Source organism: Daucus carota, chromosome 4, assembly GCF_001625215.2.
Source record: "Daucus carota subsp. sativus chromosome 4, DH1 v3.0, whole genome shotgun sequence".
Taxonomy (NCBI): Eukaryota; Viridiplantae; Streptophyta; class Magnoliopsida; order Apiales; family Apiaceae; genus Daucus; species Daucus carota.
Genome location: NC_030384.2, coordinates 20,697,165 through 20,723,248, shown reverse-complemented (window position 1 = coordinate 20,723,248; position 26,084 = coordinate 20,697,165). Strand labels below are relative to the sequence as shown.

At 32.2% G+C, this 26,084-nt stretch overlaps 1 protein-coding gene across 3 annotated transcripts; it reads right to left on the bottom strand.

Annotated features, from left to right (window-relative positions):
* Positions 1-472: 472 nt before the first annotated feature.
* LOC108217854 (MADS-box protein SOC1) lies at positions 473-12,207 on the bottom strand. 3 transcript variants are annotated; one of them, XM_017390745.2, is made up of 8 exons: positions 12,176-12,207; positions 11,325-11,531; positions 3,521-3,602; positions 3,107-3,168; positions 2,905-3,004; positions 2,369-2,410; positions 2,134-2,175; positions 473-877 (listed from the first exon to the last, which is right to left on the bottom strand). In XM_017390745.2, the coding sequence occupies exons 2-8, from the start codon at positions 11,504-11,506 to the stop codon at positions 752-754; spliced, it is 636 nt and encodes a 211-aa protein (XP_017246234.2). In that variant the 5' UTR covers positions 11,507-11,531; positions 12,176-12,207; the 3' UTR covers positions 473-751. The 3 variants fall into 3 exon arrangements, with proteins under 3 accessions (XP_017246234.2, XP_017246235.2, XP_017246236.2); XM_017390746.2 differs by lacking the exon at positions 12,176-12,207 and adding an exon at positions 11,685-11,828; XM_017390747.2 differs by lacking the exon at positions 12,176-12,207 and adding an exon at positions 11,670-11,811.
* Positions 12,208-26,084: the final 13,877 nt, after the last annotated feature.

The following is a 26,084-nucleotide window of genomic DNA, read 5'->3' as shown; positions in this document are numbered from 1 at the left end:
TATTAAAAATAGATACCTTTTATAATATTATTAAAATTAAAAAATAATCTTTATTTTTATTGACCGATTATAATTATATTGTAAATAATATATATTTTAAATTTTTAAAATTATCTTTTATTTATATTATAAATCGATTTTAATATGATTTGATGTTGAAAATATGAGATAATATTATTTTATTAGTATATAAGGAGTTAGTAGTTTATTTTTTTATTGAAAAAATATATTATATATTATAAAGTTAATTATTCTTTTAATTAAAAAATAAAATTCCCCAAATTCCTGCTGTGATCCCCGTTCCCCGTTCAGGGCAGGGATCGGAGAGAAAAAAAAAAAATCCCCGTTAGAAGTACAAGACATGGTCGGAGATGTGTATTGAATTCAGGGATCGGGGACGGGGATAGCACTCCCCTACCCCGAAGTGCCCTCGTGCCCATCCCAGGTATGACCACAAACATAGAGACACACATTATAAAATCAGTTCCATAAATAATATAATTGCATTACATCAGCTGGCAGACTAGCATTATTTATTATTATATCTGCAGCTGATAATACTTAAGATAAAAATACTAGGTCAGGGGCAGAACATAACATCACTCAGCAGACTATCTGTTATCTTTAAACTGAGTAGTGAAATTCAAGTACTTTTTCTTGGATGTTCCAAAACTTGATTTGTGAAAAGGGAAACAGGTGCAAGCCCACTTTCACAACCAGCTGACCTTATTTATCATCTGTCATATATATGCTACATGCTTGATATCTTCTTTCTAAGTCCAATGTAGAGTTCAGTTTCCACATCTGAATTTTCAGTCTCGGTGGAGGGAGAGTATTCCTTGTCTTCGTTTGATTCTTGCGGTGGTTGAAGTTCACACTGAAATTAAAGTTCATAGAGATCAGGTAAGTGTTTCGACTGCACGATTACACCAGGTAATACAAGAGCAGGATAATTTAAGTATATTCCACTTGGAAGCTTGAGAGGAAACAATTTTGTAGGCAGACATTATCTTATTATTCTGGTTTCGCAGAGGCCCCGGGCTTGTGATAATTGTATTGATTATAGTGATCAAGCGTTGCAGAATCTCTGAGAATTTTTTAAAGCTAGCTGTATGTATTAGCTTTGTTCTGTTGCTCAGTTCTGAAACCGCAGGTAATTGCCACAGTATAGATGATATCTACAGTTCTACTTCTGTATTAGTTTGTATTATACAGCGTATTTATTTTAAGGATTAATTTGAATATGCACTAAGACTTTCATACAGTCATTATTTTGTTCAGTTTAAGACAGAAGAATCTTTACATGATCTCTTTTGGCTATGACATGTTTTTTTTTTTTTTTTGAGGAATTATTACTATGACATTAATCAATGTTTCAGAAAGATCACTTAAGCCCGAGGTTTTACCAAATTAGTTTATATGCTCGAGAGCATTCTCTCATCCTACCCCAATCCTGGTGCTTGTATTCTTACTAAAAATAGTAACATTTTAAGTTTATCATCTAAAAACTTACTACATCCCATTCCCCATTTCTATCTCTATAATGTTTTCAATTACTTCATTTTCTCACTTCTCTTTGCAAATTTATTTTATTTGTATTTTTCAAAATGCTTACATAGCATAGCGTTCTACGTTATGCAAGAACATAACTTACATAGCACATCATTAAATACCATAGGATTTTAAAGCATAATTTAAAATCCCAATTGAATACCACGAGATTTTGTGGCATAATTTGAAATCTCAATCGAATACCTCGAGATTTTAATGGATTTCAAACAATCCCAATCGAATACCCTCGGATTTCATGAATGCAAAAAAATGCTTTAAAATCCCAATCCAATACACGCCTCTAAGCAGTGTCACTTAAGCACAATTAAGCACCCTTCTGTAGTAGTACACCCTATCATTTCTCACTCCTCTTTTATGTATAAATATTGTTAAGATATGAAATGGGGATGAATAGTAAGTCCCCAAATTTGGGGACTCATTTTTTAGTCTTTAAAAATTTCTGAAATATATATAAAAAACATGATATAAACTCGTCTTCAGCTAAAACTCATAATTTCATAAAAAATATAGGGATGGGGAACCCAATAAGAATGCTCTGATTGAGGTAATATATACATTTACCTTGGCGGATAAGATTGCATTATCTGCTGCTAGGGTCTTCTCCTGCAAATTTATCAGGCAAAACTGAAGGTGTTAGAAAAATTAGCTATAATTAAGCTGCCTTAGCTATAATTAGCTATTAATTGTCACTTCCAGGTAAAAAAAAAATTCAAGATTAGTTTTTGGAATCTAAAACTTTGAAGAAATGAATTAGCTGGTACTGTAAGTTTCTGTTTTTGCCTTCATTACAGTTTACCTTTTCCTTAAGTTGCTCAATCTGTTCATTGTAGACCTTCATCTGTAATGCAAAAGTACAGACAATGAGGAAGACATATTTAGATGTACTTGATATTCAATGACCAAAGCTACAGTTCATGAACTATCAAACCTGAAATATGTGATTAATATTAGACTTTAAATCTAAAACTCTATAGCATACTTGAATCTTTCAATTTGGCTTGGTCTTTTTCAAAATGAATAAATTGTCAATACTTAGTTTACTTCAGTTCTAACAGTACTCAAAGCAGGCGAAAAAAGACCAAGTTACTAAAGCTGGGAAAATACGTTCAACATGTATAATCAAGATCCGAGGTTATGTTAATCAATATGCATGTTCTTCAGGACGAAGGCGTACTTGCTCTTAGTTGTGTTGCCCTCACTCCATTTACATGAGGTCAGAGGCAAGTGTTCAACGATAAATCGACAGAGTTTAGAAGTGTAAGTTTTTCTATTTGATCTAAGAGCATCTCTATATGTAACATTGTTAGAATAAATAACAAGAGGAATAATAACCTTTCTATCTCTTATGGTGCACACACTCTTCTCTAATTGTTGTTCAACTTGCTGTATCTCTTCTAAGGTGCATGATCCTAGACCTTCTCCCAATAGCTTACTGCAATATTTAATTTTAATCAAGCTTGAGGAGAAAGTAGGTGATTTTCATGAAAACATAGAAAAACCAAAATTATTAAAGTAGGGTAGATTAATTATGTACCGCTTTGCAACTTCAAGAAGCTCTATCTTCTTTGCCAAACAAGCTGTTTCAAGCTTCAAATGCTGTCATTTTGAGGAAAATTATTCTAAGAAACATCTCTAGCTAGCTACTTTCAAATATCACAAAGACCTATCAAAGATTTATCCATATGCGGGGTATATATAGTAAGAGGCATAGGGGGTCACGTGTACCCTCTAAAATTTTTTTTAACAATTTTCACCATTCTAAATTTTACAAAATTATAGAATTACTCTAAGGACATTTAAAAATTTATAGGTGTTTTCTCAAAATTTGTTTGGTGCCCTCAAACTTTGCTTCCTAGATCAGGCCCTGTCCATATAGAATGATTATACTAAATAGTCCTTAGCAAAATATCAATATATGATCAGAGGCCCATTGATAGCAAACACTGACCTGCATATCTTGCACCACAGGGGTCTTGTTACTGTGAACATCTTTGGTGCACTTCCTGTAGCGCTCTATCATGTCGTGCATGCTGCAATACTTTCACATTTAGTACATACTTGAACAACCGATAATGAAAAGAAAAGCGATCAAGAAGTTCGCAGAAATATTTTTATTCCTAATAGAAGTTGGTTCAGGGCCAAGTAGAATCTATTCATCATATTATTCATCATATATATTATTCATATAATTTATTTAATATATATCTATTAGAGAAAAAAGAAAGATTTATTATATTAATATTCAAGGATAAGCTACCGGCTAGTCGGCTACTATGAAGGTGCTGCATGAACTTATGTATATATACTGTGGATATATCCCTTTTATCCTCCATAGGGTGACTAATTCAGTAATCGAATAAGCAAAAGGAAATTATTCCTTCTCACACCAGCAAATCTATCCATAACCTTTACATGACAAGTGAGATTTTTTTTTTCTTACATCAATATATTTCAAAATAGAGGTAATTGCAATTCGGACTCCTTAACTTTCGTTAAAAAACGATATTGTGGCATATTTTTGGAAACTCAAATCGCACGCGCTATCTTTACATTTCAAGAACGATACGCACCCTCTCCCTTATATTCCGATAACTTCCGTTAAAATAGTCCCTCCGTCTCAATTTACATGTCCCTTTTACTTTTCGAGGAGTCAAATTGACTAATTTTTGACCAACTATTTGAAAATATTTATTTATTTTTTTAGGAAATAGAAAGTTACATATTAAAATAGACTAGATTTGCTTTTTGATGATATTTTTTTAAAATTTTATAAATTTTTATTCTTATTATATTAAAATGGTAGAAACATTTATTGCCAATAATAAATCATAATTTTAGATTAAATAAAAATAAAATAGGAAGTTGTGTTAATTTTTAAAGCAGGACTATTTGTGCAATACTAACCTATTGTCTCGTCCTTTTGGTTACGTCTTAATTTTGACATTTGTTATTGTTAGGAGTTGTCCCACATCGGTTTTGGGAGGGGCATAAAGCTAAAATATAAGCAGCCAAAGAACTCCATTAGTACGAGGCCTTTTGGGAGGTGCCCAAAAATAAAGTCGTGCGGACTAGGCCCAAAGCGGACAATATCGTACTATTGTGGAGTTAGGCTCGCTTAGCTGGCCCAACAAGTGGTATCAGAACGAGGCCTTTTGGGAGGTGCCCAAAAAGAAAGCCGTGCGGGCTAGGCCCAAAGCGGACAATATCGTACTATTGTGGAGTTAGGCTCGCTTAGCTGGCCCAACAAGTGGTATCAGAGCCAGGTTGGAACGGTCCGTAATAATCTCAAGTGGGCTCCAGAATGGGCCTAGGAAGAGGCAGATGGGCTACCCCGAATGGGCTTAGGGAAAAGGCAGGTGGGCCATCCAGTTTGGGCCTAGGGGGAGCCAGATAGCCAGACGGACTTCCAGTATGGGTTTAAAAGGGAGCCCGATCGCACATTAGGAGGCAGAATTCGACAGGTGTCGAGCCCGATGTGTGAAGGGGGAGATTGTTAGGAGTTGTCCCACATCGGTTGTGGGAGGGGCATAAAGCTAGAATATAAGCAGCCAAAGAACTCCATTAGTACGAGGCCTTTTGGGAGGTGCCCAAAAATAAAGCCGTGCGGGCTAGGCCCAAAGCGAACAATATCGTACTATTGTGGAGTTAGGCTCGCTTAGCTGGCCCAACAAGTGGTATCAGAACGAGACCTTTTGGGAGGTGCCCAAAAACAAAGCCGTGCGGGCTAGGCCCAAAGCGGACAATATCGTACTATTGTGGTGTTAGGCTCGTTTAGCTGGCCCAACAAGCGTGGTATCAGAGCGAGGTTCGAACGATCCGTAACAATCTCAAGTGGGCTCCAGAAAGGGCCTAGGAAGAGGCAGATGGGCTACCTAATATGGGCTAAGGATGAGACAGGTGGGCCTTTCAGTTTGGGCCTAGGGGGAGCCAGATGGCCAGACGGACTTCCATATGGGTTTAAAGAGGAGCCCGGTCGCATATCAGGAGGCGAAATTCGACAGGTGTCGAGCCCGATGTGTGAAGGGGGAGATTGTTAGGAGTTGTCCCACATCGGTTGTGGGAGGGGCATAAATCTATAATATAAGAAGCCAGAACAACTCCAAATAGAACGAGGCCTTTTGGGAGGTGCCCAAAAACAAAGCGGTGCGGGCTAGGCCCAAAGCGGACAATATCGTACTATTGTGGAGTTAGGCTCGTTTAGCTGGCCCAACAGTTATCGTGCTTGTTTAGTAGTATTGTTATATTGTTCGCAACATCATTTATTATGTTCACCTCCTTATTAAACTTATATGTATTTTTGAAATATATTTGATAAAATCGTATGCTCCTTTTTTATCCCTCCGATATATTTATATTGTGAATAAAAAAGTTTTACAAAATGATTTTTACAATGATAAAGAGGAGAAATTGGTGAGCCTTTATAGAGTGATTTATGTTCAAGATCTTGGTGAGTTTTAAATTTAAAAGATTTTGGTGTTGTCCCGGATGTTGAAGATTCTGCTATGTATAATATTTTTGGTTAATTTGTATTTGTATGCTAGAGTTTTGTATGTAACATAAACTTCTATTATGATAATTTAATGTCTTTCTTTTAATTTTTTTTGTTGATATGTATTTGTGTAGTAGAGTTCTATACATGTGGCGTCAACTTCTATTAGATTATATTCATAAATGTATTTTTATATTAGAAATATGATACCTAATGTGATTTATTTATTTTTCTAAAAATTTATATGGTCTTGAATTAGAATTGATAAACATAATTTGCTTTGAATTAAGAAAAGAAATTATAAACATGCAAGCAGAAAGTAGAATTTGTTTTGGATTAAGAAAAGATTTTTGTGTTCGTTCATCACATAAATTCGGCTTATAAATTTAATATTGTGCATAATACTTTTTTGTTTAATATGTTGTTTAAGAAAATATATTAAAGAAAATAATTTTATGACGGTGCTATTTATATGTTTTTACAATTAAAACTGATAGGAAATATTTATTTTGAATTAGAAAAATCATAAATATGTGAAAGATAGAATTTATTTTGGATTAAGAAAAAAATTATTAGTATGCAAGTAGATATCGATTGCCTTATATAGAATAGAACATATTTTTGTTCTAATATAATGGTACTATTTGTTCTGTATACGATCCAACAGATGATAAACTTTTGGTAGTAAGAAGACCATGCAACCATACAACCAAATTATCTCCCTTACGCTTATTATATATAAGTATATAATAAGGGAAAATAAATTTTTTTGTCACCCAACTTATTGTGTCTTTAGAAATTTATCACTGAACTAATTTTTTTTTCCTTTTACTCACTCATGCTAGGTTTGGATTATATTTTAGTCACTGACTTAGTTTCAGATTTGATTCCTGGCGTTAGGATAATTTTTTGCGGCATCATTAATACAAAGTGATAGTATGTAATATTTTGATAATGTTATGAATATTTATATCTTTATATATAACAATAATAACATAAAATGAGCCAATAAAAAATTAAAATCATGAGAAATCATATTAGAATTCTAGAAATCCATTAAATCATCCATTTGGAATCAATGACTTCAAAGAATACATCCTCTCTAATAAGATAAAGTCTAATTGAGTTATACACAGCATCATCTTTCACTATTAAAGTTTCAATCGACCAGTTCAGCCTAAGATCTCTCAAAATTTGTCATCGTAAATTTTAATTACTTTATCTTATTACAATTTTGAAGATAAAGATAAATAAATAGAGAGTAAACTTAATCTTCAATGATTGTCTTCTATAATGCATCATTTTATGTTATTATTACTCCGTCCGTCACTCTCATTTCTTTAGAAAAATTTCTATTACTTAGCACGTACGTTAAGACTCTTATAAAATATAGTTTTAGAGCTTTATTTTTGAGAGTTTCTTTTTGTGTATAAAAATATAAACTCTAAATTTTTATTCGGAAGAAAAAATAAAATAATTAATAAACTACATCTTTTAGAAGCCGTAAAATACGTGTCAAACTCTTATTACCCAATGTAAACGGCCTTTGGGACATAAAAAGTACTATATATGAAGATATAGAAATATATCAAATCATCAAAATATTACAGACTACCACTATATTTTAATAATACTTCAAAGAATTAATATAATGCTAATAATTAAATCCGAACCTAACTTTAGGGACAAAAAAAAATATGAACCTCACATTAGTATGTAAAATAAAAAAATTTATAGTTGCGTGGTAAGTATCTAAAAAAAACAATAAGTTGAGTGACAAAAAAAATCCGTTTTCTCTTTTGATAATAATGTTTAATGTTTATGAATACAAACCTGGGTTTCAACTTTGATATATTGATATTTATGCAAATAAGACTCGAAAGGGAATATGTATGGTTGGATGTATTGATTCGCTAAACCAATTATGTAATTTTTTTGTTAAGGGCATATGTATATGCTCCAATAAATTTTTTTAGGGTTAATTATCTACTTGGTCACTGAAGTGGGCTTAATGTATCAAATTGGTCACTGAACTCAAAACGGTATCAAGATGGTTACTGAAGTGGTCATAAATATCAAACAAGTACCTTCAAATATAAGTACAAGCAGTAAAAATATTATTTATAAAATTTTACACATTATTTTTAAATGTTACCACAACCAACTTAAAGGTTATGACTTCTAGTATTTAAAATAATATATTTATATTTTATCGAATTTATTTATTATTTATATTTTATTATAAAGCTATTTTCTTTGTTTTAATTAAAAATAAATAATAAATAAACTTGATAAAATCTAAATATATTATCATAAATATTAGAAATCATTACCTTTTACTTGGTTTAGGTAACATTCAAAAATAATGTGTAAAACTTTATAAATAATATTTTTACTGCTTGTACTTATATTTCAAGGTACCTGTTTGATATTTATGGCCACTTCAGTGACCATCTTGATACCGTTTTGAGTTCAGTGACCAATTTGATACATTAAGCCCACTTCAGTGACCAACTAGATAATTAACCCAATTTTTTTATAATTGTTACTTTCAAAAATGATTATTTATATCTGTGCTTGTGTAAAATTATATCTTAGGGTAAAATATAGCCAACCAAACATGGTTGGAGGGTTGGAGTTGTATAATTTTTAGATAATCTCTGTAAGTATTGTGTAGATGCCACCTATATGCCACCTCTATGCCACATAAAGAATTTTAGCTAAGAACTTTTGAGGTTAAGAACTTTTGAGGTTGGAGATGCTATAATAAAATAAGAGGTGTTGGCCTCCATTGTCACAATATCCATCATTAATGTCCAGAATATCATGATTCGAAAAAATGTACCCGGATATTGTTCATTAACGCTATACCGTGTAGCATTTTGGAAATTTATCAAAAACACTATATTGTCTGATTTTTGTTATGGTTAAAAGTACATAACGTTTAAGGTTAAATGAACTAAAAGCTATTTCGTATAGCATTTTGCTCAAGTTAAAACATAAAAGTCTACACGATCTAGCGTTTTCTACGGGCATTGAAAAAACTAGATTATATGGCTTTAATAAGTGGTATTTAGGACGAATTAACCTATATGTTATTTTGGATTTAAGTATGTGCTTTGTGAGATTTAAATATTTTTTCTAAAATATAAGGTACTCCATCGGTCCCTTTATAGTTGTCATATTTCTATTTTTATTGGTCAAATTAACTAATTTTTTACCAAAGATTACAAGTCCCTCTTTCATTATTTTAAAAAACTGAAAATTACATCTTAAAATAGATTAAAAATTATTTCTGATGACATATTTTTTTAATTTTATCAATTGATAAAATATTAATAAATTTCAGTCAAACTTTGATTAATTTGATGGTCACAAAACCAAATGTGACAACTAAAAAGAGCTTGTAGTATATACTCGTGATGATACGTATATACGGATTTATGGTGTGTGTCCTTTTTAACTAGTTGGACTTGGATTATTTCAAGATATTTATCTTCCTTGTGACATTTCTGATACTATAAACTTTAAAATTCAGGAGAATATGAATTTTATTTAACTCATCGACGTGTTTGGTAAAAAGTGTTGGATTTAAATGAATCCAGAATATGCAAACAGCCTAATTATACACATAATACAACTGAGTCGTCTGAACACCGCAACAGCCATGAAACTATTATGAAGGTCAATTGTAAAGTTATCATTTTCAGAATTGATGTAGGCTGGACTACTCGAGAAGTCTTTGTATTCATTTTCAGTTTGAAGAATCCTTGGATTCAGTGTGTTAAACAGTCTGGAAACAATGCGGCTATTTGTTTAGCTCGTTTTATTGTTTATGAACCTGATTGCATGGGATTTGTACCGACTAGACTTGTTTTAATTTAATGGAATGAATTTGCATTTTGTAAAAAAAAAATACATATAATACTTTTTTTTTAAAAAAAACCATATGATTCGAAATTGATATATAAAATCAAATCAAAGTTTTAGACGTATGAAAATGAAATATTCATACAAATTATTATAAACTTGTATACATTTTTATAATTGAATGTTTTTAAATATATTCTTTCCCATTATATACAAAGGTTATTATTATTACCTTTTTAACTAAAACTAATTAGAAGTTTTTTTACAAAAATTTGGTCTTTGAAACCCTAAGATATTTTTATATCTGTATGCGGTCTTCTAAGAGTTTTTACTCACAAGTACCATTGATGCATGCATTAATAACGTTTATAACAGCTATAAAATATGAGTAATCAAAATATATGACACTTACATATATAAATTGATAGTAACATATAACACGATAATAGGCTGTAACTAATGTGTATATTTCTAATAAAGACAACCAAGTGAGTGGCCTACATAAGGTAACCAACACATGATATCCTTTATCTTTGTGTAAAATATGATGGAAAACATATGTTGAATAGAGGCACATCAAAAATCACAAAGACATACAAACATATATATATTTTGAAATGGTTAAACACAGATTAACAGAGAAAAAAAAGGAACAAGAGAGCTACAGATATACTCCATCTCACCGGAGATTGTGACTATCTTAAATATTCTAATTTACACTAGCAAAGAATAGAAGGACAATATTATATATATATAAGATAAAGTTGTAAAATTAGTACTACTAAATATATAGATATGTCAGTAATAAAAACATACACAAGATTTTGGGGAGAACTTTTTCAAACACAACAAAAAAGGATTCTCTAAAAGCTATGGCTCATCAATACAGGACTCTCTTTTCTAAATTGTAAGATCATGATTAATACCATAAGAGAACTACATAAAACTCAAGTCTTAGAAGTATATATGGTCGAGTACCAATGTCTTAAATCAATAAATCTCAACCTGCTAGTGTGTGGAGAAACAAGTTTTGTAAGACTGGGCTTTATTAGAGCACACAAGATGGAGAAGCACTTGTAACTTGAACATGTGGAAATACAGTGTACTTTCTTATTACTATTACTTAAATATAGATGTCATATCAAAATAAGGCAAATCTAACTAAACTTAAAATGTCTGAGAAAAAGCAGCAAGAAAATATCATATAATTTTCATATACTGCAATCTATTTATTTAAGATTAATATGTATGATATGCACAGCTGTTGCATGCGAATGCACTTATTCATGGAACTTACTAACAACTAAAGGACATAAATAATAAACAATTGATCTCATGTAATCTATGAAGGTTTATACACAAATAGAGAGACAAGCCTATAACATATACATACCTTGAACTGGCAAATTCAAAAAGCTTGCCTCTAGTTGAGAAGATAATCAAAGCAACCTCAGCATCACAAAGCACAGAAAGCTCAAAAGCTTTCTTCAGCAGTCCGTTTCGCCGCTTGGAGAAGGTCACCTGCCTGCTTGTAGCATTCTCTATGCGCCTCATCTGAGTCTTTCCCCTCACCATTTTCACTTGACTTCTATATACACACCTTCATCAAAACCAAAGCCAAGATTTGTAAATGAAATCGAAATTTACAAGAAATTAAAATGAAACATAAGACACAAACAAAAATAACAAATATCAACAACACAAGAGAACCAAATGATGAATCATAAGTAAAGCTTACACAAGATCTAGCTACCTATATGTAATATATCTATAAATAGATATAGAGATATATTTATGCTAGAAGAAGTAGCAGAAAGAGAAGAAGGTTTTGGAAAAAACTAGGAAGAATAGGGCTTAAAAAGGTAAGGTTCACAGAGAGAGAGAAAAAGAAAGCTAAATATACCAAGATATATACACACAGTAGGCCAAGAATGGGTGAAAGAATAGGTGTATATGCAGTGATATCGGTGCTTTTTACCAAATATTTATTGTTATCTGAGCTCAACTGTTCTTAATCATTCACTATACCAAACCATCCATCCACTCCACCCAATAAAACAGACTATATATTTAGAAAAGATTTCTCCGGCTAAGGCTAAAATATTTATTACGGAATTTATAACAAAACATGCTATTTGCGACGTAACATATTACAAATGATCAAGAAAAAAATGATAACACATCAAACAAAAAAGGAGATGGAGTTATGTGTGTTTGTGTGATGGAAATCTGGAAGGGGCTAACCTTTAGCTTTTTATGGAGAAACAAAGATAAGAAAAAGAGATGGAAATGGAAGGGACTGAATGAATACAAACATAAATAAGGAAAGGCAAAAGAGGGCATAATCAAAAAAAATCTGTGTCCGTACGAGAAAGCTTGTGGCATGTTTGGAAGTTAGAGATTTGGGGTAAAATTAGAAGTTTGGGGTGGTGCTTGACCATTTAGAATCCGCTAATATAAGTGTTTGGTAGTTGGCGGATTGAAATAGAGGTTTGGACCCAAAAAGCTAATTTTGAAAAAACTATTTTGAGGAGTTTTTTGGGTTAGAGTATTTGGTTTGTGTCAGAAAAAACTAATCAATCAGCTATTAATCAAACAGTTTTACGAGCTATTAATCAAACAGTTTTACGAGAAACAGCTAATTTAATCCGCTAGTCAAAACATATATTTCAATCTGCTAATCAAAATATCTAATTATATCCGCTAACAGCTAACCGCTAATCTCCAAACAAGGCATGTGTGTCTAAAGAGTGACAGTACAACGTAGGTAGCCAACTGGACCAAGGGGAGGTCGAAAACGCATTGTGGGGTTTTTATGGTTTGTTAATGGCTTGTCAACATTTGTGGGACCGGAGGGGAAAAAAGGACATACATGATACATGTGGGTTGTGGGGGCCTGCTGTAGTACTGGAAACCCTAAGTATGAGGTCCTGAGAGCTGCTGCCTCCTTTCTTAATCTGGTTGTTTTCCAAATCAAGATGCTAACTGAGATGTACACTTCTACTTGCGTCCCAACAATTACTAGGAGGCTTAAGTCATTTCTCTTTTTATCTGAAAAATATCTATTTGTGTAATAAGTCGGAAGTTTTAAGCCATAAGTTAGTTTGAGGTATTTTTCTGATGGCTAAATTTTTTTAAACTTTTTTCTTGATAAAAATTACTTCAATATCATAAGTTACTCATAAATCATTTATATTTTTATTATTATATTTTTAATAACTCATAAGTTATTCATAAATCAAAATTACCCAAATAGACATTTTAAGTTGCCAGCTTATATCAAATAAGTCACGTTGAGTCATAAGTCACGTTAAGCCATAAGCTGAGACAAACAGGCTCTAGGTGGAATCAGCTCCGGACTCAGCATGTATTTTAAAATTTATAAATTTAATTTATTTTTAACAACATTTGAATAAAAAAGATTAAATATTAAAATTTTATTTATATAAAAAATTTAGAAATTAGATTATAAAATTATATGTTGTATAAATTTTAAAATACATGTGTTCTAAATGAGGAAGTAGTTTTTTCTTTTTTGTGTTGTCGGCTAACCATGTATATCTTGTTTTATATGTGTATCATATTTTCAGGTTTCCCCTGGTCTAATAGTTTAACCTGCAAGTCCTGTACTCCGGTAGTTTTAAATAAGAACACGTTTTCTTACAAAAAAAAATAAAAAAATAAGAACACGTTTATACGCAACACATTGTCGTGAGTCGGTAATATCATATACGATCATCGGTTTTGTATTGCAATCATTTCTATTTAAATATCTGGTTAATTTATTTCAAATTTGAATGATTTAAGCTTGGTTTTTTTTTTTTTTATCAAACTTTTTTTATATCCATAGTATCTGTTCGATACCTGAATTCTGATATAGGTGAAAGTCGAATCAAAGACTTTGGAGACGATTGAAGTATGACTTTTATTTAAATCTTAAATAAAAGTTAAAAGTGAAAATTACATTATGGATCGGTCACTAAGGTATTTGTTTTATCTTTTCTTCTAGTTCCAAGATTGAAAATCAGATAGTCCCGCTTTCCGAATCCGAAAATAAGCCGAAATAAACTGGTCCAACCGCAATAATTTGGATAATCCACAAGTCCACCACAGGTCCCATATTGATTTGTTGGTACAATTAGTAGTAGTTATTTGCTTATAAACCAAACTAAGGGGTCGTTTGGTTGGAGTGAGAGTATGGGGTTAGAATGAGGAATCGGGTTGAGGTGGTATGAGGTTGAGGTATCATTTTTAATATTATGTGTTTGGTTAAGTGCTGGAATGAGCATATCTAATTTAAATATTTTTAAGTGATTAATTATAATTAATTTAAAAATATTCTTGAAATAATTTTTTTATATATATTTAAGTCATCAACTTCATTTGGTACTAATAATTTGAATTTAATGACATAAATAAAAATAAAAATAAGACAAACAAAGTTGATTCCTCAAACCTATGTTTCATACCCACCTCCTCCTTTGGGTATGATTTCTCATACCTTGTAGGTTTGAGGTATGGGTTTGAAGGAAAATAAAATCTAACCAAACACCAGGCATGGGTTTGGAATAAACGAAACCCATACCTGATACCAAAAAGGCGTGAACCAAACGACCCCTAAAGTCTCCACGCTCCTCGATGTGGGACTGGAGTGTTACAATTATAAACATAAAAAATTTATCCAAACACATAAATTAAAAATCATGTCTGACTTATAATTAAGCTCTTATTTATAAATAATAAATAATTATTTTAAGTTAGGTCGCATGGTCCCGTATGTTTCCCAGCCCCTCTACTCCCAGGTTTATTGACCTTCTGGTACATATTGTAGCCCAGGAATGAATCGGTCTGTCCAACTCAATTACCTACTTATATATAATAAGCGTAAGAGAGATAATTTGGTCGCATGGTCTTTTGGTCTAAAAGCTTATCATCCGTTGGATCGTATATTGAACAAATAAGCACAGTTAGATTAGAACAAAATTAATTTCTGTTTTATAAGGCAACTGATATCTACTTGCATTTTAATTCCTTTTCTGAATCCAAAACAAATTCTGTCTTTCAAGTGTTTTGATTTTTTTTATTAAATCGCATTATAATAATTCTAATATAAAATACATTTATATTAGAACACATATTTTTAACCCCTTTTCCTAATCCAAGACAAATTATGCCTTCTACTTGCATGCATGTTTATGATTTATTTTTTTAGTCAAAAACAAATTACAACCAAAATCTTCGAAACATAAAATTTGTCAAGATCTTCTATATAAACTACTTCATATCAACCTCATCTTAACCCCATTCTTGCGTCTTCTTCTTCAAAGATTTTAACTTGGAAATCTCCCGGTGTTTCTTTTGGCCTCAATCTTAACAAAGTTTGCAACGGTTCTTTCTTCCCCAAACTTCTCCACCAAACTCACAAAGGTAATTAGCTTCTCTCTTTTTTTTTACTGCTATTTGATAAATTGCTATGTATTTGTTTTATTAATTTTTTCTGTTTGTCTAAATTATATTGATTTATTCAATTTTTCGTAGATAACGACATGGATTTGCATGACGAATCAAATAATATGAATGAAAAACGGAGAATTGAACATAACAAGGGGCGTAGAGAACGGTACAGACTACGTCAAGAACAAAACAAGCAACAACAGGAACCATGTAAGTAAAGTTTAGCATGTGATATGTGCGACATCAAAATTATTTATCTCTGACATTAGAACAATACAGGTAGAGCAGTAGAACAATCAATACACCAATCCTTAATGAAATTAGGTACTTACTCATCAGTCAGTAAATTACTCCAGATGATAGTGTATTGTGTAAATTTCATTTGAAAACCTATGGTCATTGTATTCTTAATGCAAATGTGTTTTTGAGTTTTTAGTTGGCAAATTAACTTTCCAGTAGGAATATTACCGATCAAATATAAGTGAACTTAAAAAAAAATTAAATTATGGAAAACTTATATTTTGGATTCAATTCAACTAAAATTTAAGATAAATTCTAAACTATACGAACATCATATAAAAATTATATAATTTACAACAGTTTTGACTATGTTTATTGGGTTGTTTATATATGGATTTATAGGTCTCCTTTAATTATAATATGTAAAAAAATATATATTTTTTAACATTCTCATTAAAACATATATATTTGACCTAATTTAAAATTAACTATTTGAAGAATTTATTCAGCTGCTAAATAATTTTTTTATTTAATCACGTTATTCTATCATAATTTTACTTTCAATAAAAATTAGTTAAATCTAAAATATAAATCTTTATTTGACTGAAAAATTTTAATTTATTCTTTGTAAATTAAATTATTTCACACCATCTAAAATATATTCAAAAATTCATAACTAATTAAAAAGCACCCGTGCAAGGCACGGGCTATAAGCTAGTATTATCAATTAGCACAGTACTGCAATCTCGTCCAACTCGTACTCGATGGCCACTTTCCTAAAACATAGATGCAATGCGTTCGAAGTCCATCTTCTTTAATAATAGACACAATTTTTTATCTTACAAAATAAATCAAACCACACTTATTAAAAATAAATCAAATCAAACCACAAAAATTGTTACTCATTGTTTAATACGTATATCCGGGAGTTTGAATTTATATTAAAAAATTATATATATTGAGCATTAATAATTTAAAAGAACGGTCCTAGATTCTGATCATGAATGCGTGAGACTCTTAGACTGTTGGATGAAATAGCATGAGAGAAGAATGAATTGAAAAATTATATAGAAATATTATGGAGAAATAACGTTCAGATTTCTTGCCATCAAACTTACAACAAAATATGATATAGAAATAAAATTGAGCATTATTTTCAAAACATCTTGATTAGAATTCTAGTTAAAATAGTAGAAATAAATGAATGAAGAAATAAAAATTATATACATTTTTTATAATCAGCACCATATTAAAATATAAAATTCATTTCATTCTATGTGCATTCTATTTTATCCGAGTGGACACAACATCTTGTACTTGTAATTTGTCCCCATAGCAACTTGAGAAACTTTAATCTGATAAAATTGTGAAAACAAATGAGAGTGAGAGGAGCAGGACCCTCAAAAGAAACCCTAAGTAGAATAACAAAGTATTTGTTTATTGTTAAAAAGTAAAAGCATACATAAATCAAGGTTGGATTTGATAAATGTAACTCAAAGTTGGCGCTGACACATTCTACTAGCACTTAAGCAAGTGGGTATAATTTTCAATTGCTCCCTTTTATGTGCCTCGACCTAGGTTTCTCCGGTTACGCATCTCCACTTCCTTGCTATATATACTTGATTATTATCGATTATTATGAATTTCAATTTTAGCCAATCATTGCTAGCCTTTGTTCCCTTGCATGTATCTATAAATACATGCTTACATAATTTAATACAACTATGATCCCTGTATCAGGGGTAGATATCATGCTGCTGTTACCTCCATCTGTTTCACCTTTGCCTTTCTAGCGGGGTGTTATTTAGCGTGCGTTCAAAATATAATTTGATATGAAGAAAGGATATATATAGAACCCCACTTATCTTATACTCCATAACCCGTGTAGTTCTTGTGCGAGCTCGAAAGGCCATGGTGCCATATTACACTCCCAGTGTACCTCAAAATTTTATTTTGATAACCATCAAAATATAACTAAAGTTCTTACCCTTAGCTCTACCTCTCTTTTTCTCCCTTCCTCCCTCTTCCCTCTTTCCTATTTTCTTTGGCTCCAATCTTCTCCGTGACCGTAATCTCGATCTGTATAAGGTACATATAAATAATAGAGTCAGTTTTCATATTTATTTGCCGATTCATGGCCACGTTTTTCACCGTCAGAATCATCTGCCGTCACCGCCGCCAAGCTCTACTTCCGGTCTATCACCGCTCTACCGCTTAAACGAGTCAGGTCATTGATCTTTCAGTTGCCATACTTTATTCTGATTTGGGGTTCTTTCAATATTTATTCTCCAACGACCATGATAAACACGTCCTCTGATCGTACTGCTATGACTCATTTATGTGTCAAGATTTCGACATTCAAAACAAAGGTGTATCCCTGATTCTTAACTTATATGTTTATGTGACTTATTTTTTTTCAGTATATTCAATATATTGTATGTTTTTGAAAATGTTGATGTATATACTCGGATTTTTTCATTAGTTTTGTTTTTATGCTCGATAATCAATTATTGTAGGTGTTGTTCTGTGTTTTTATTTTATATTTTTTGTTTTATCTAGAAGATGAGAAAGTTGGTGAGGTGTGGTCAAACTTATATTGTATATTTTGTTCATGATATGTTGTGAGTCACAAGTTTTACATGCAATCGTGTTTCTGAGTTTGTAGGGGTTATAAAGTTTGTTCATCGTTATTGCTAGCGATAATGACGAGATTGGGACGGTTCAATGTCGGTGATGATGAGATATCACTATCAATTAGTGTGATTTTGAACATGAATTTTCTTGAATAATGTTCTTGCATGATTAAAGATTTTCTTGTTTAATTGGTAAGTTTATTGCCTAACTTTATTTTATTGTATTGGCTTTAATAGTAGTAATGATTATTTAAATTTTCTTTATTTTCAAATGGTAAGTTGACTCGCTTGATTGAAGCTCATTTTGAATTTTATTTTGTTTCTCGAGTAATTGCTTATATATGCTCTAAATGCTTTAATCATGTTTAATGCTGATTAATGACTTTTATTGTACCATTTTTGGATGACCATGATTGATGGCGTATAGTCTTGGCCTAGTATACGGCAATTTGGTGCCATTTTGTTGGCTTGTTTATTATATTTAATCTGTTTCTTACATTTTTAGATATTATTTTCAAGATGTTTTATATTTCAACATTTGTATTTTAATACTTATATTATTAACTATATTCTTAGTATTTATTTAGCTTGTTATATATCTAGCCAAAGGGTCCCTTTGGTTAGATATAATTTTTCTATTTTCTTTTTTATTTATCTTCTTTTGATAAATTATTTTGGATTTATCTTATTTTGAGAATCTATACTGATTTTAATAGTTAAATTAATTATTATTATTTCCTTGTTATTAATGGATTGTATTTGTTTCAGGTAGCGTGGTCTTACAAGTTGAGATGTTTTCTTTTCGGACATTAAGTTTTATTGTCTAAACTTCCGGACACATTTTCATGTCTTTTGGTCAGATAATAAGCTTTTTGAATAAATGAAAATCCTCAGAGTATTGGTGTATCTCGTTACGGGCAAGTGCAATTCTTTTAAAAAAAACTTATACCCCGTGCAATGACCGGAAACTTTTTAATTATTATATAAATTTTTATATTTAATGTATTTAGAAAGAAGAAAAAATTATTTATCAATAATAAATTATATAATTAAATAAAAACAAAATATTGAATAATATTTTTTAAGTCAGCACTACTTGTGAAGTACTAAGCTCTTGTCTAGTCCTTGGTCATGCTTTTTATTTTTTATGTTTAATTTCGTGCTTATTTAGTAGCATTATTGTATTATTCACGACATCATTTTTTACGACAATTTCTTTATTGATCATCTTATATATCTTTGACATATTCTTAATCACATATCACATGTTTTTTTATCTCTCTAACACATTCATATTTTGATATTAACAAAATTTTATATAATAATTTTTACAGATGAGGAGGAAAGTTGGTGAGCCTGATGTGGAGTATGAGATGGTTTTATATATTTGTATTTGTGTCAAATTATCTATCGGTAGTTGGAGCTGACCTATTTGCTGTATCACTTTGAGATACAGGTTCTTATGTGACTAGAGGCTTCTCAGTAGCAACTGCCTCATTTTGAGAGACATGTTCTTGTGGGCTGGCCTCAGCAACTGCAGGATTTGCTACATCCCTTTAAGATGCAGGTACTTGTATAATCCCAGACTGTGTAAAATCTTCTTCATCCCTTTGAGATGAAGGTTCTTGCAGGATAGATTATTCTGCAGTTGGCTTCTGATCATGTTGAAGACCTTGTGATTTAAGCTTAGCAAGCAGGTCTGCTACATTTTTTTTATTCAGATAATTGTAGTGGCATGTGTAGATTGCTTGTCAGGAACTGATGGTGAGAGAAAAATCACATCAGTATTTAGTTGTGCATCAAAAGACAACTTTTCAGATTTGAGTGGAGATGAAGATTGATCTACAGAATGTTTCCTCTTTCGAAGTGCAGAGAGTTTAGCTGCAGACTTCCCAATTGCTCTTGAAATTATAGATGACGGGGTGGCATTTTCATCACCATCATCATAAATAGTGATAGGATGAGTGATCATCCTGCGCAGTCCATCCTTGCATGTGACTTCTTTCGATCGTGAAGAGGTGTCTGTAGGGGCCTTTGATCCTGATACATGATGAGTATCAAATCGATAAGCCTTTTTAGATTTTACAACTGATGACTTTTAAGAGACATCAGAGGTGGATAAGTGTTTAGTTGACTGTTTATGTGGGATGCTTGGGTTGGACATTGGAGGTGTGGAGTCCAATGTGCTAGCATCAGGAGCTGATGGAAAGGCATTAGAGGTAGCCAAACCATATTGGTTAGGCAATCTTGACTGTAAAAGATGCCTAATGTGTTAGGAACGACACACTGGTATTTAAAACAAGTTTTATTTTCCCCACTAACTAAAGCCTTAGTGCTTGTATCAACAATTTTAAAAACTAGCAATAATTCATCATTTTGAAAACAGCATTTGGACAAAAATGATCAAAAATGAGTTGCAAAAACCAAGTATAACAAATATTTCCAGTTTTATCCTCCTTTTCTGACTGCCAGGAGCTCAACCAAAAAGGTATCATAATCAAAAGGAGTGTTATGAATAAGAGAGTACCCAATTTGAAGAGATCCTGATGGTAGAGCATCAAAGTTGGAAACTTTATTTAAGAAGCAGTAACTGATGTAGTCAAAGAAAAAGTTCCATTCTTTCTTTACGAGCGATCTTTGCAATTAGCCAATTTCGGCAGCATCTCCAGCATAACCTAGAGTTTCTAGAAATCTAGCAGTTTATCATTGGTTAGCTTAGTAGGAGTAACTATACCAAGTTGGTGAAGGTGAAGGAAATCAGTAGGAACATCAATAGATTCTACTCTTACCCTTGTTGAGAGTTTTATAGTTTTCAGTAAAATGACATTTATTCTCTCGGTTCTTACTGTTCAAAAATCATTAGGTTTGTTGAATTTTACCTTTTTAGAGTTGACACCTAAACCAGCTTTTGGCAACCTATCATTGCCCTTCACTTTTATTGTTCAAGAGGTGTCAGGTTCTCATATCTATTCTCAATACTCATTTCCTTTTTGAAAGGCATATGTTCAGCCTATTTGTATTTAAAGAGCTACAACTCAACTCAGATAAGAAAGCTCTGTAAATAGCAATTCATCGGAATCCGTACGAAGAACGTCAAATGATTTATGGGAATTATATGTCAGATAAATTCCAGGATGCTGCTGCACGCCACTGAAAGAAGTTCATTAATATGTTCAAGCCTCAGTGCACAAATAATCTTTTGTGGCACGTCCAGGAGTTCAGAAGACATAAAGTTTCTATACTTTATTTTATCAGAAGATTCCATTTAATGAAGAAGTACTTACAAGACGAAGACTCGACGAACAAATCAAATTCTTATTGTTTATTTGACGAAGAATATTTGATTTAACTAGATACAGATGAACCAGACAGTACATCTGTGTATCAGTTGTTCAAATTAAATATTTGAAGTCATGCAGAAGTGGTAGTTCGTTCGTTCGACAAATCAAGAAGAAGTTATTAAAGTTTAAAGAAGACAGGAAGCAGTTCTACTGAAGATTGGGTGATTAAATATTTAATAGACTATTATTTCACTTCTCAAATAATTATATTAATTATGTAATTTATTTATTAAATTAATTCACTCTCGAATTAATTTAATTTATGAATTTATATGATTAACTTAATTAAGTGAATAATTTTCTATTTTATATATTCTACAATATTACATTCTTTATCACCAAAACAAGCCCAGCAAGACAATCAGTGATTGTCTTACTGATCTGGCCACATGGGATGAAGTCAGTGTGCAAGACAATTCAATTGTCTTGTCTTGCCGAGTGATCTATGGTGTGCAAGACAATTCAACTGAATTGTCTTGCCGAATGACTTAGTTTGGCAGCAAGACAATTGGTTTATCTTGCCGAAGTTATCACCTCTGCCAAGACAATTGGTTTGTCTTGCCGAGAGTTTCTTCTCTGCCAAGACAATCCTTTTGTCTTGCCGAATGCTTGAAGGTGTGCAAGACAATCTTGAATTGTCTTGCCGATTCTAGTGATTGTCTTTCTGTCAATAGGATTGTCATACCTTCCCTTCTAATTGTCTTTCTGACTTGGTTAAAGCTTGGTAGATAATCTGTAATTGTCTTTCCTTGCCTTGAATTGTCTTGCCCAAGCCTAGATTGTCATACCCTCTTTGTATTTGTCTTTCCTAGCTTGTAATTGTCTTGTCTAGTGATTGTCTTTCATGTACAAAGCTTTGCCTATAAATATGGCTTAGTTTCTTCATTTGAAAGTGTTCATCACTTTGATATTCAAAGCATTTGTAAAGCTTTCAAGTTGTTCGTAACTTGCTTGATCGTTATATCCACAGTTTTCTGTGCTTTGATAAACCGGTTGTTTTAATCACTAAATCTAGAATATACCCTGTCGAATTTATTCTACGAACTTTAGTGGACATTAAAACTGAACCATATTAATTATATAACGACTTCAAACATTGTTATATTAATTAATTATAATCTGATTAACAAGTTATATTCAATCAGATTCACTTCCGCGATTATTTTGTATCGATTGTATTCAACCCCCCCCTTTACAATCGTATCTGGACCTAACAATTGGCATCAGAGCGGTTGATACCATTTTTCCGTATCAGATCCTATACACACTCTGTAACGTTCAAATATTTTTTATTCAAATTAATTTTATTTCAAAAATTAATTTTAATTAAAAATATTTTTCATTCAAAAATCCAAATCTCATCCAAACACTATTCACTTCAAATCTAAATATTTTAATTCGAATTAATTTTTGATTTAAAATATTTTTCTTTCAGTAATCCAAATCTCATCCAAATACTATTCACTTTAAATCATTAAAAATGAGTACACAAAAGATTAGTAGCATTAAAATCCCACCGTTCAGCAAAGAACACTTCGGCCTATGGAAGAGGCACATGTTACTATTCCTCCGCACTGCGAACAGGAAATACATCGGGATTTTGAACAAGGGTGTTTCAACTCCGATGAAGCTTATAATAGCACACGAAGAGGATGGTGTGTTAATGCCTCATAAAACTGTTCCGAAAGAACTTTCTGAGTACACGGATGAAGAGAGTGAACAGATGAACCTTGATGACACTCTTCAACTGATCTTAGTTGAATCCCTAGATCCTGTCATGTACAATGCTGTTGTTAATTGTACGAATGCGAAGCAAATCTGGGATACGCTAGAAATCATCAATGAAGGCTCAGAAGAAGTAAGAGAGAACAAGAAAGAAATACTGATGGCTCAGTATGAACAGTTTGGTTCCAATCCCGGAGAAGGGATTTCAGATGTATTTATCAGACTTAATAATCTGATTAACAACTTAAATCTGAATGGAAAATACTACTGAAAGGCATATGTTAAGCCTATTTGTATTTAAGAGGAATCAACTCAACTCTGATAAGAAAGCAAGTAAATAGCAAGTACTGTTATCCGGAATCCATACGAAGAACGTCAAATGATTTATTGAAGATTTTATGTCAGAAGAATTTCAGGATGCTGCTGCAAACCACTGGAAGAAGTTCATTAATATGATCAAGCCTCAGTGTACAAATAATCTTTTGTAGCACGTCCAGAAGATCAAAAGGTATAAAGTTTCAATACTTTATTTATTCAGAAGATTCCATCATTGTGTCTACAAATGAAGAAGAACTAAGAAGACGAAGAATCGACGAACAAGTCACAGCTTAATTGTTTAAATGACAAGGAATATTTAATTGAGCTAGTTACAGATGAACCAGACAGTACATTTGTGTATCAGCTCATCTGATTAAATATTCTACGTCAAAAGAAAGTGGTCGTTCACTCAAGTCGAAGATCTTAATTGTCTACAGAAGACTGAAGACTCTGAAGAAGAAGAAAAGGGATAATTGATTATCTAATTATTTAATCCACTTCTCAAAATAATTATATATGATGTGTAATTTATTTATTAAATTAATTCTACCTCAAATTAATTTAATTTATGAATTTATGCATTTAATATAATTAAGTGGATGTTAATTGGTTAATTAATTAAAGGAATATAAGCAATTGTCTTGTTGGTTCAAAAGGAAAGACAATTACTATGATTGTCTTAAGAAATAACAAGGTAAGACAATCAAACAGATTGTCTTACCGTGCCATTTCCTTCCTCCAACACACGGTAAGACAATCCCACAGATTGTCTTACCGTCCCATGCAATTGTCTTACCGTGCAGATGGCAAGACAATCATTCTGATTGTCTTACCGTGTGGCTACCATGGCAATCAGGATGATTGTCTTACCGTTTGGAGTGTAAGACAATCCTACAGATTGTCTTACCGTGCCCTGATTGTCTTACCGTGTCCCTGAGATTGTCTTACCGCTTCTGATTGTCTTACTAAGCTATAGACAATGCTTACGATTGTCTTACCTTATGTTTTTCAGCAAGACAAAGTGCCAAATTGTCATAGCAACCACTAGATTGTCTTTGCCACCATTGTCTTGCCTAGTTCTTGAGATTTGCCTATAAATATGGTTCATTCTCATTCATTTGTAAGTGTTCAAAGTGCTTGTAAGCTTTCAAGTTGTGCTAAACTTGCTATTCGTTAAAACCACAGTTTACTGTGCTTTGATCATTCGGTTGTTTTGTTCCACTGAGTTAGAATACTTTCTGTCAAATTTATTCTACGAACTAGTGGACATTAAAACGAACCATATTAATTATATAACGACTTAAAACATTGTTATATTAATTAATCTTAATCTGATTAACAAGTTACATTCCAATCAGATTTATTCCGCCGCGATTATTTTTAGTGACGATTGTATTCAATCCCCCCCCGCTTCTACAATCGTTCCAGGACCTAACAACTACGACAATAAAGAGGTCAACATGAAGTTTCTCTTAACCCTTCCTGAACATCTGGAACACAGGATCACTACAATCAGGGAAAGCAGAGATCTGAATGAGATATCTCTGGAAAGACTCTACGGAGTCCTGAAGACTTATGACCTGGAACAAGCTCAGACAAAGCAGAGATATGGATGGGGTAAAACACAGAACCATTCAAGAGCTCTAGTTGTTGAATCACCTACACCGGAAGAAACGAAGGATGTTGTTGTTCCTTCTAAAACCACTCAGGAGTTTGTTGTACCTGAGATGGGTCAGACTGCTTCTTCCAGTGGTGATGATGAGTTCTATACAATGGAAGAGTTAGAACTATTAGAAGATCAATCTTTGTCACTGTTTGCCAAGAAGTTTGGAAACATGAGATTCCGGAAGAACCCTTCCTACAAATACAAACCTACTGCTAGTAAGTTTCAGAAGGGAGGTTATTCATCTTCTACAAGCAAAGGAGGATACAAGACTGGGATGGTGGATAGAAGTAAATTTAAATGTTTCAACTGTGGTGAACCTGGACACTTTCCAACTGAGTGCAAGCAGCCCAAGGTTCAAGGAAAGAGAAAGGATTCCTACGATGAGCTGAAACAGAAGTATGATGCCTTAGTGAGAAAGCATCAGGGAACTTCTGGAGGTCAAAACTTCAAAAGCAAATCTTATCTGGCAGAAGGCAAAAGCTGGGATGATACAGATAGTGATGAAGAGGAGCAGCTAGGGAATAGAACTTTGATCAACAAGGATCATATGAAAACTCCATTTCAGCTGTATGACAACAAGAAACCATATGTTAAACATCTTCATGTCTTTGGAGCCAAGTGTTATGTTCTCAAGGATGGTGAAGAGAACTTGAACAAGTTTGAACCAAAGGCATCTGAAGCAATTTTTGTTGGTTATACTAATAATGCTTATAGAGTTTTTGTAATTGATACTCTGTCAGTGAAAGTTAGTGTCAATGTTACATTTGATGACACTA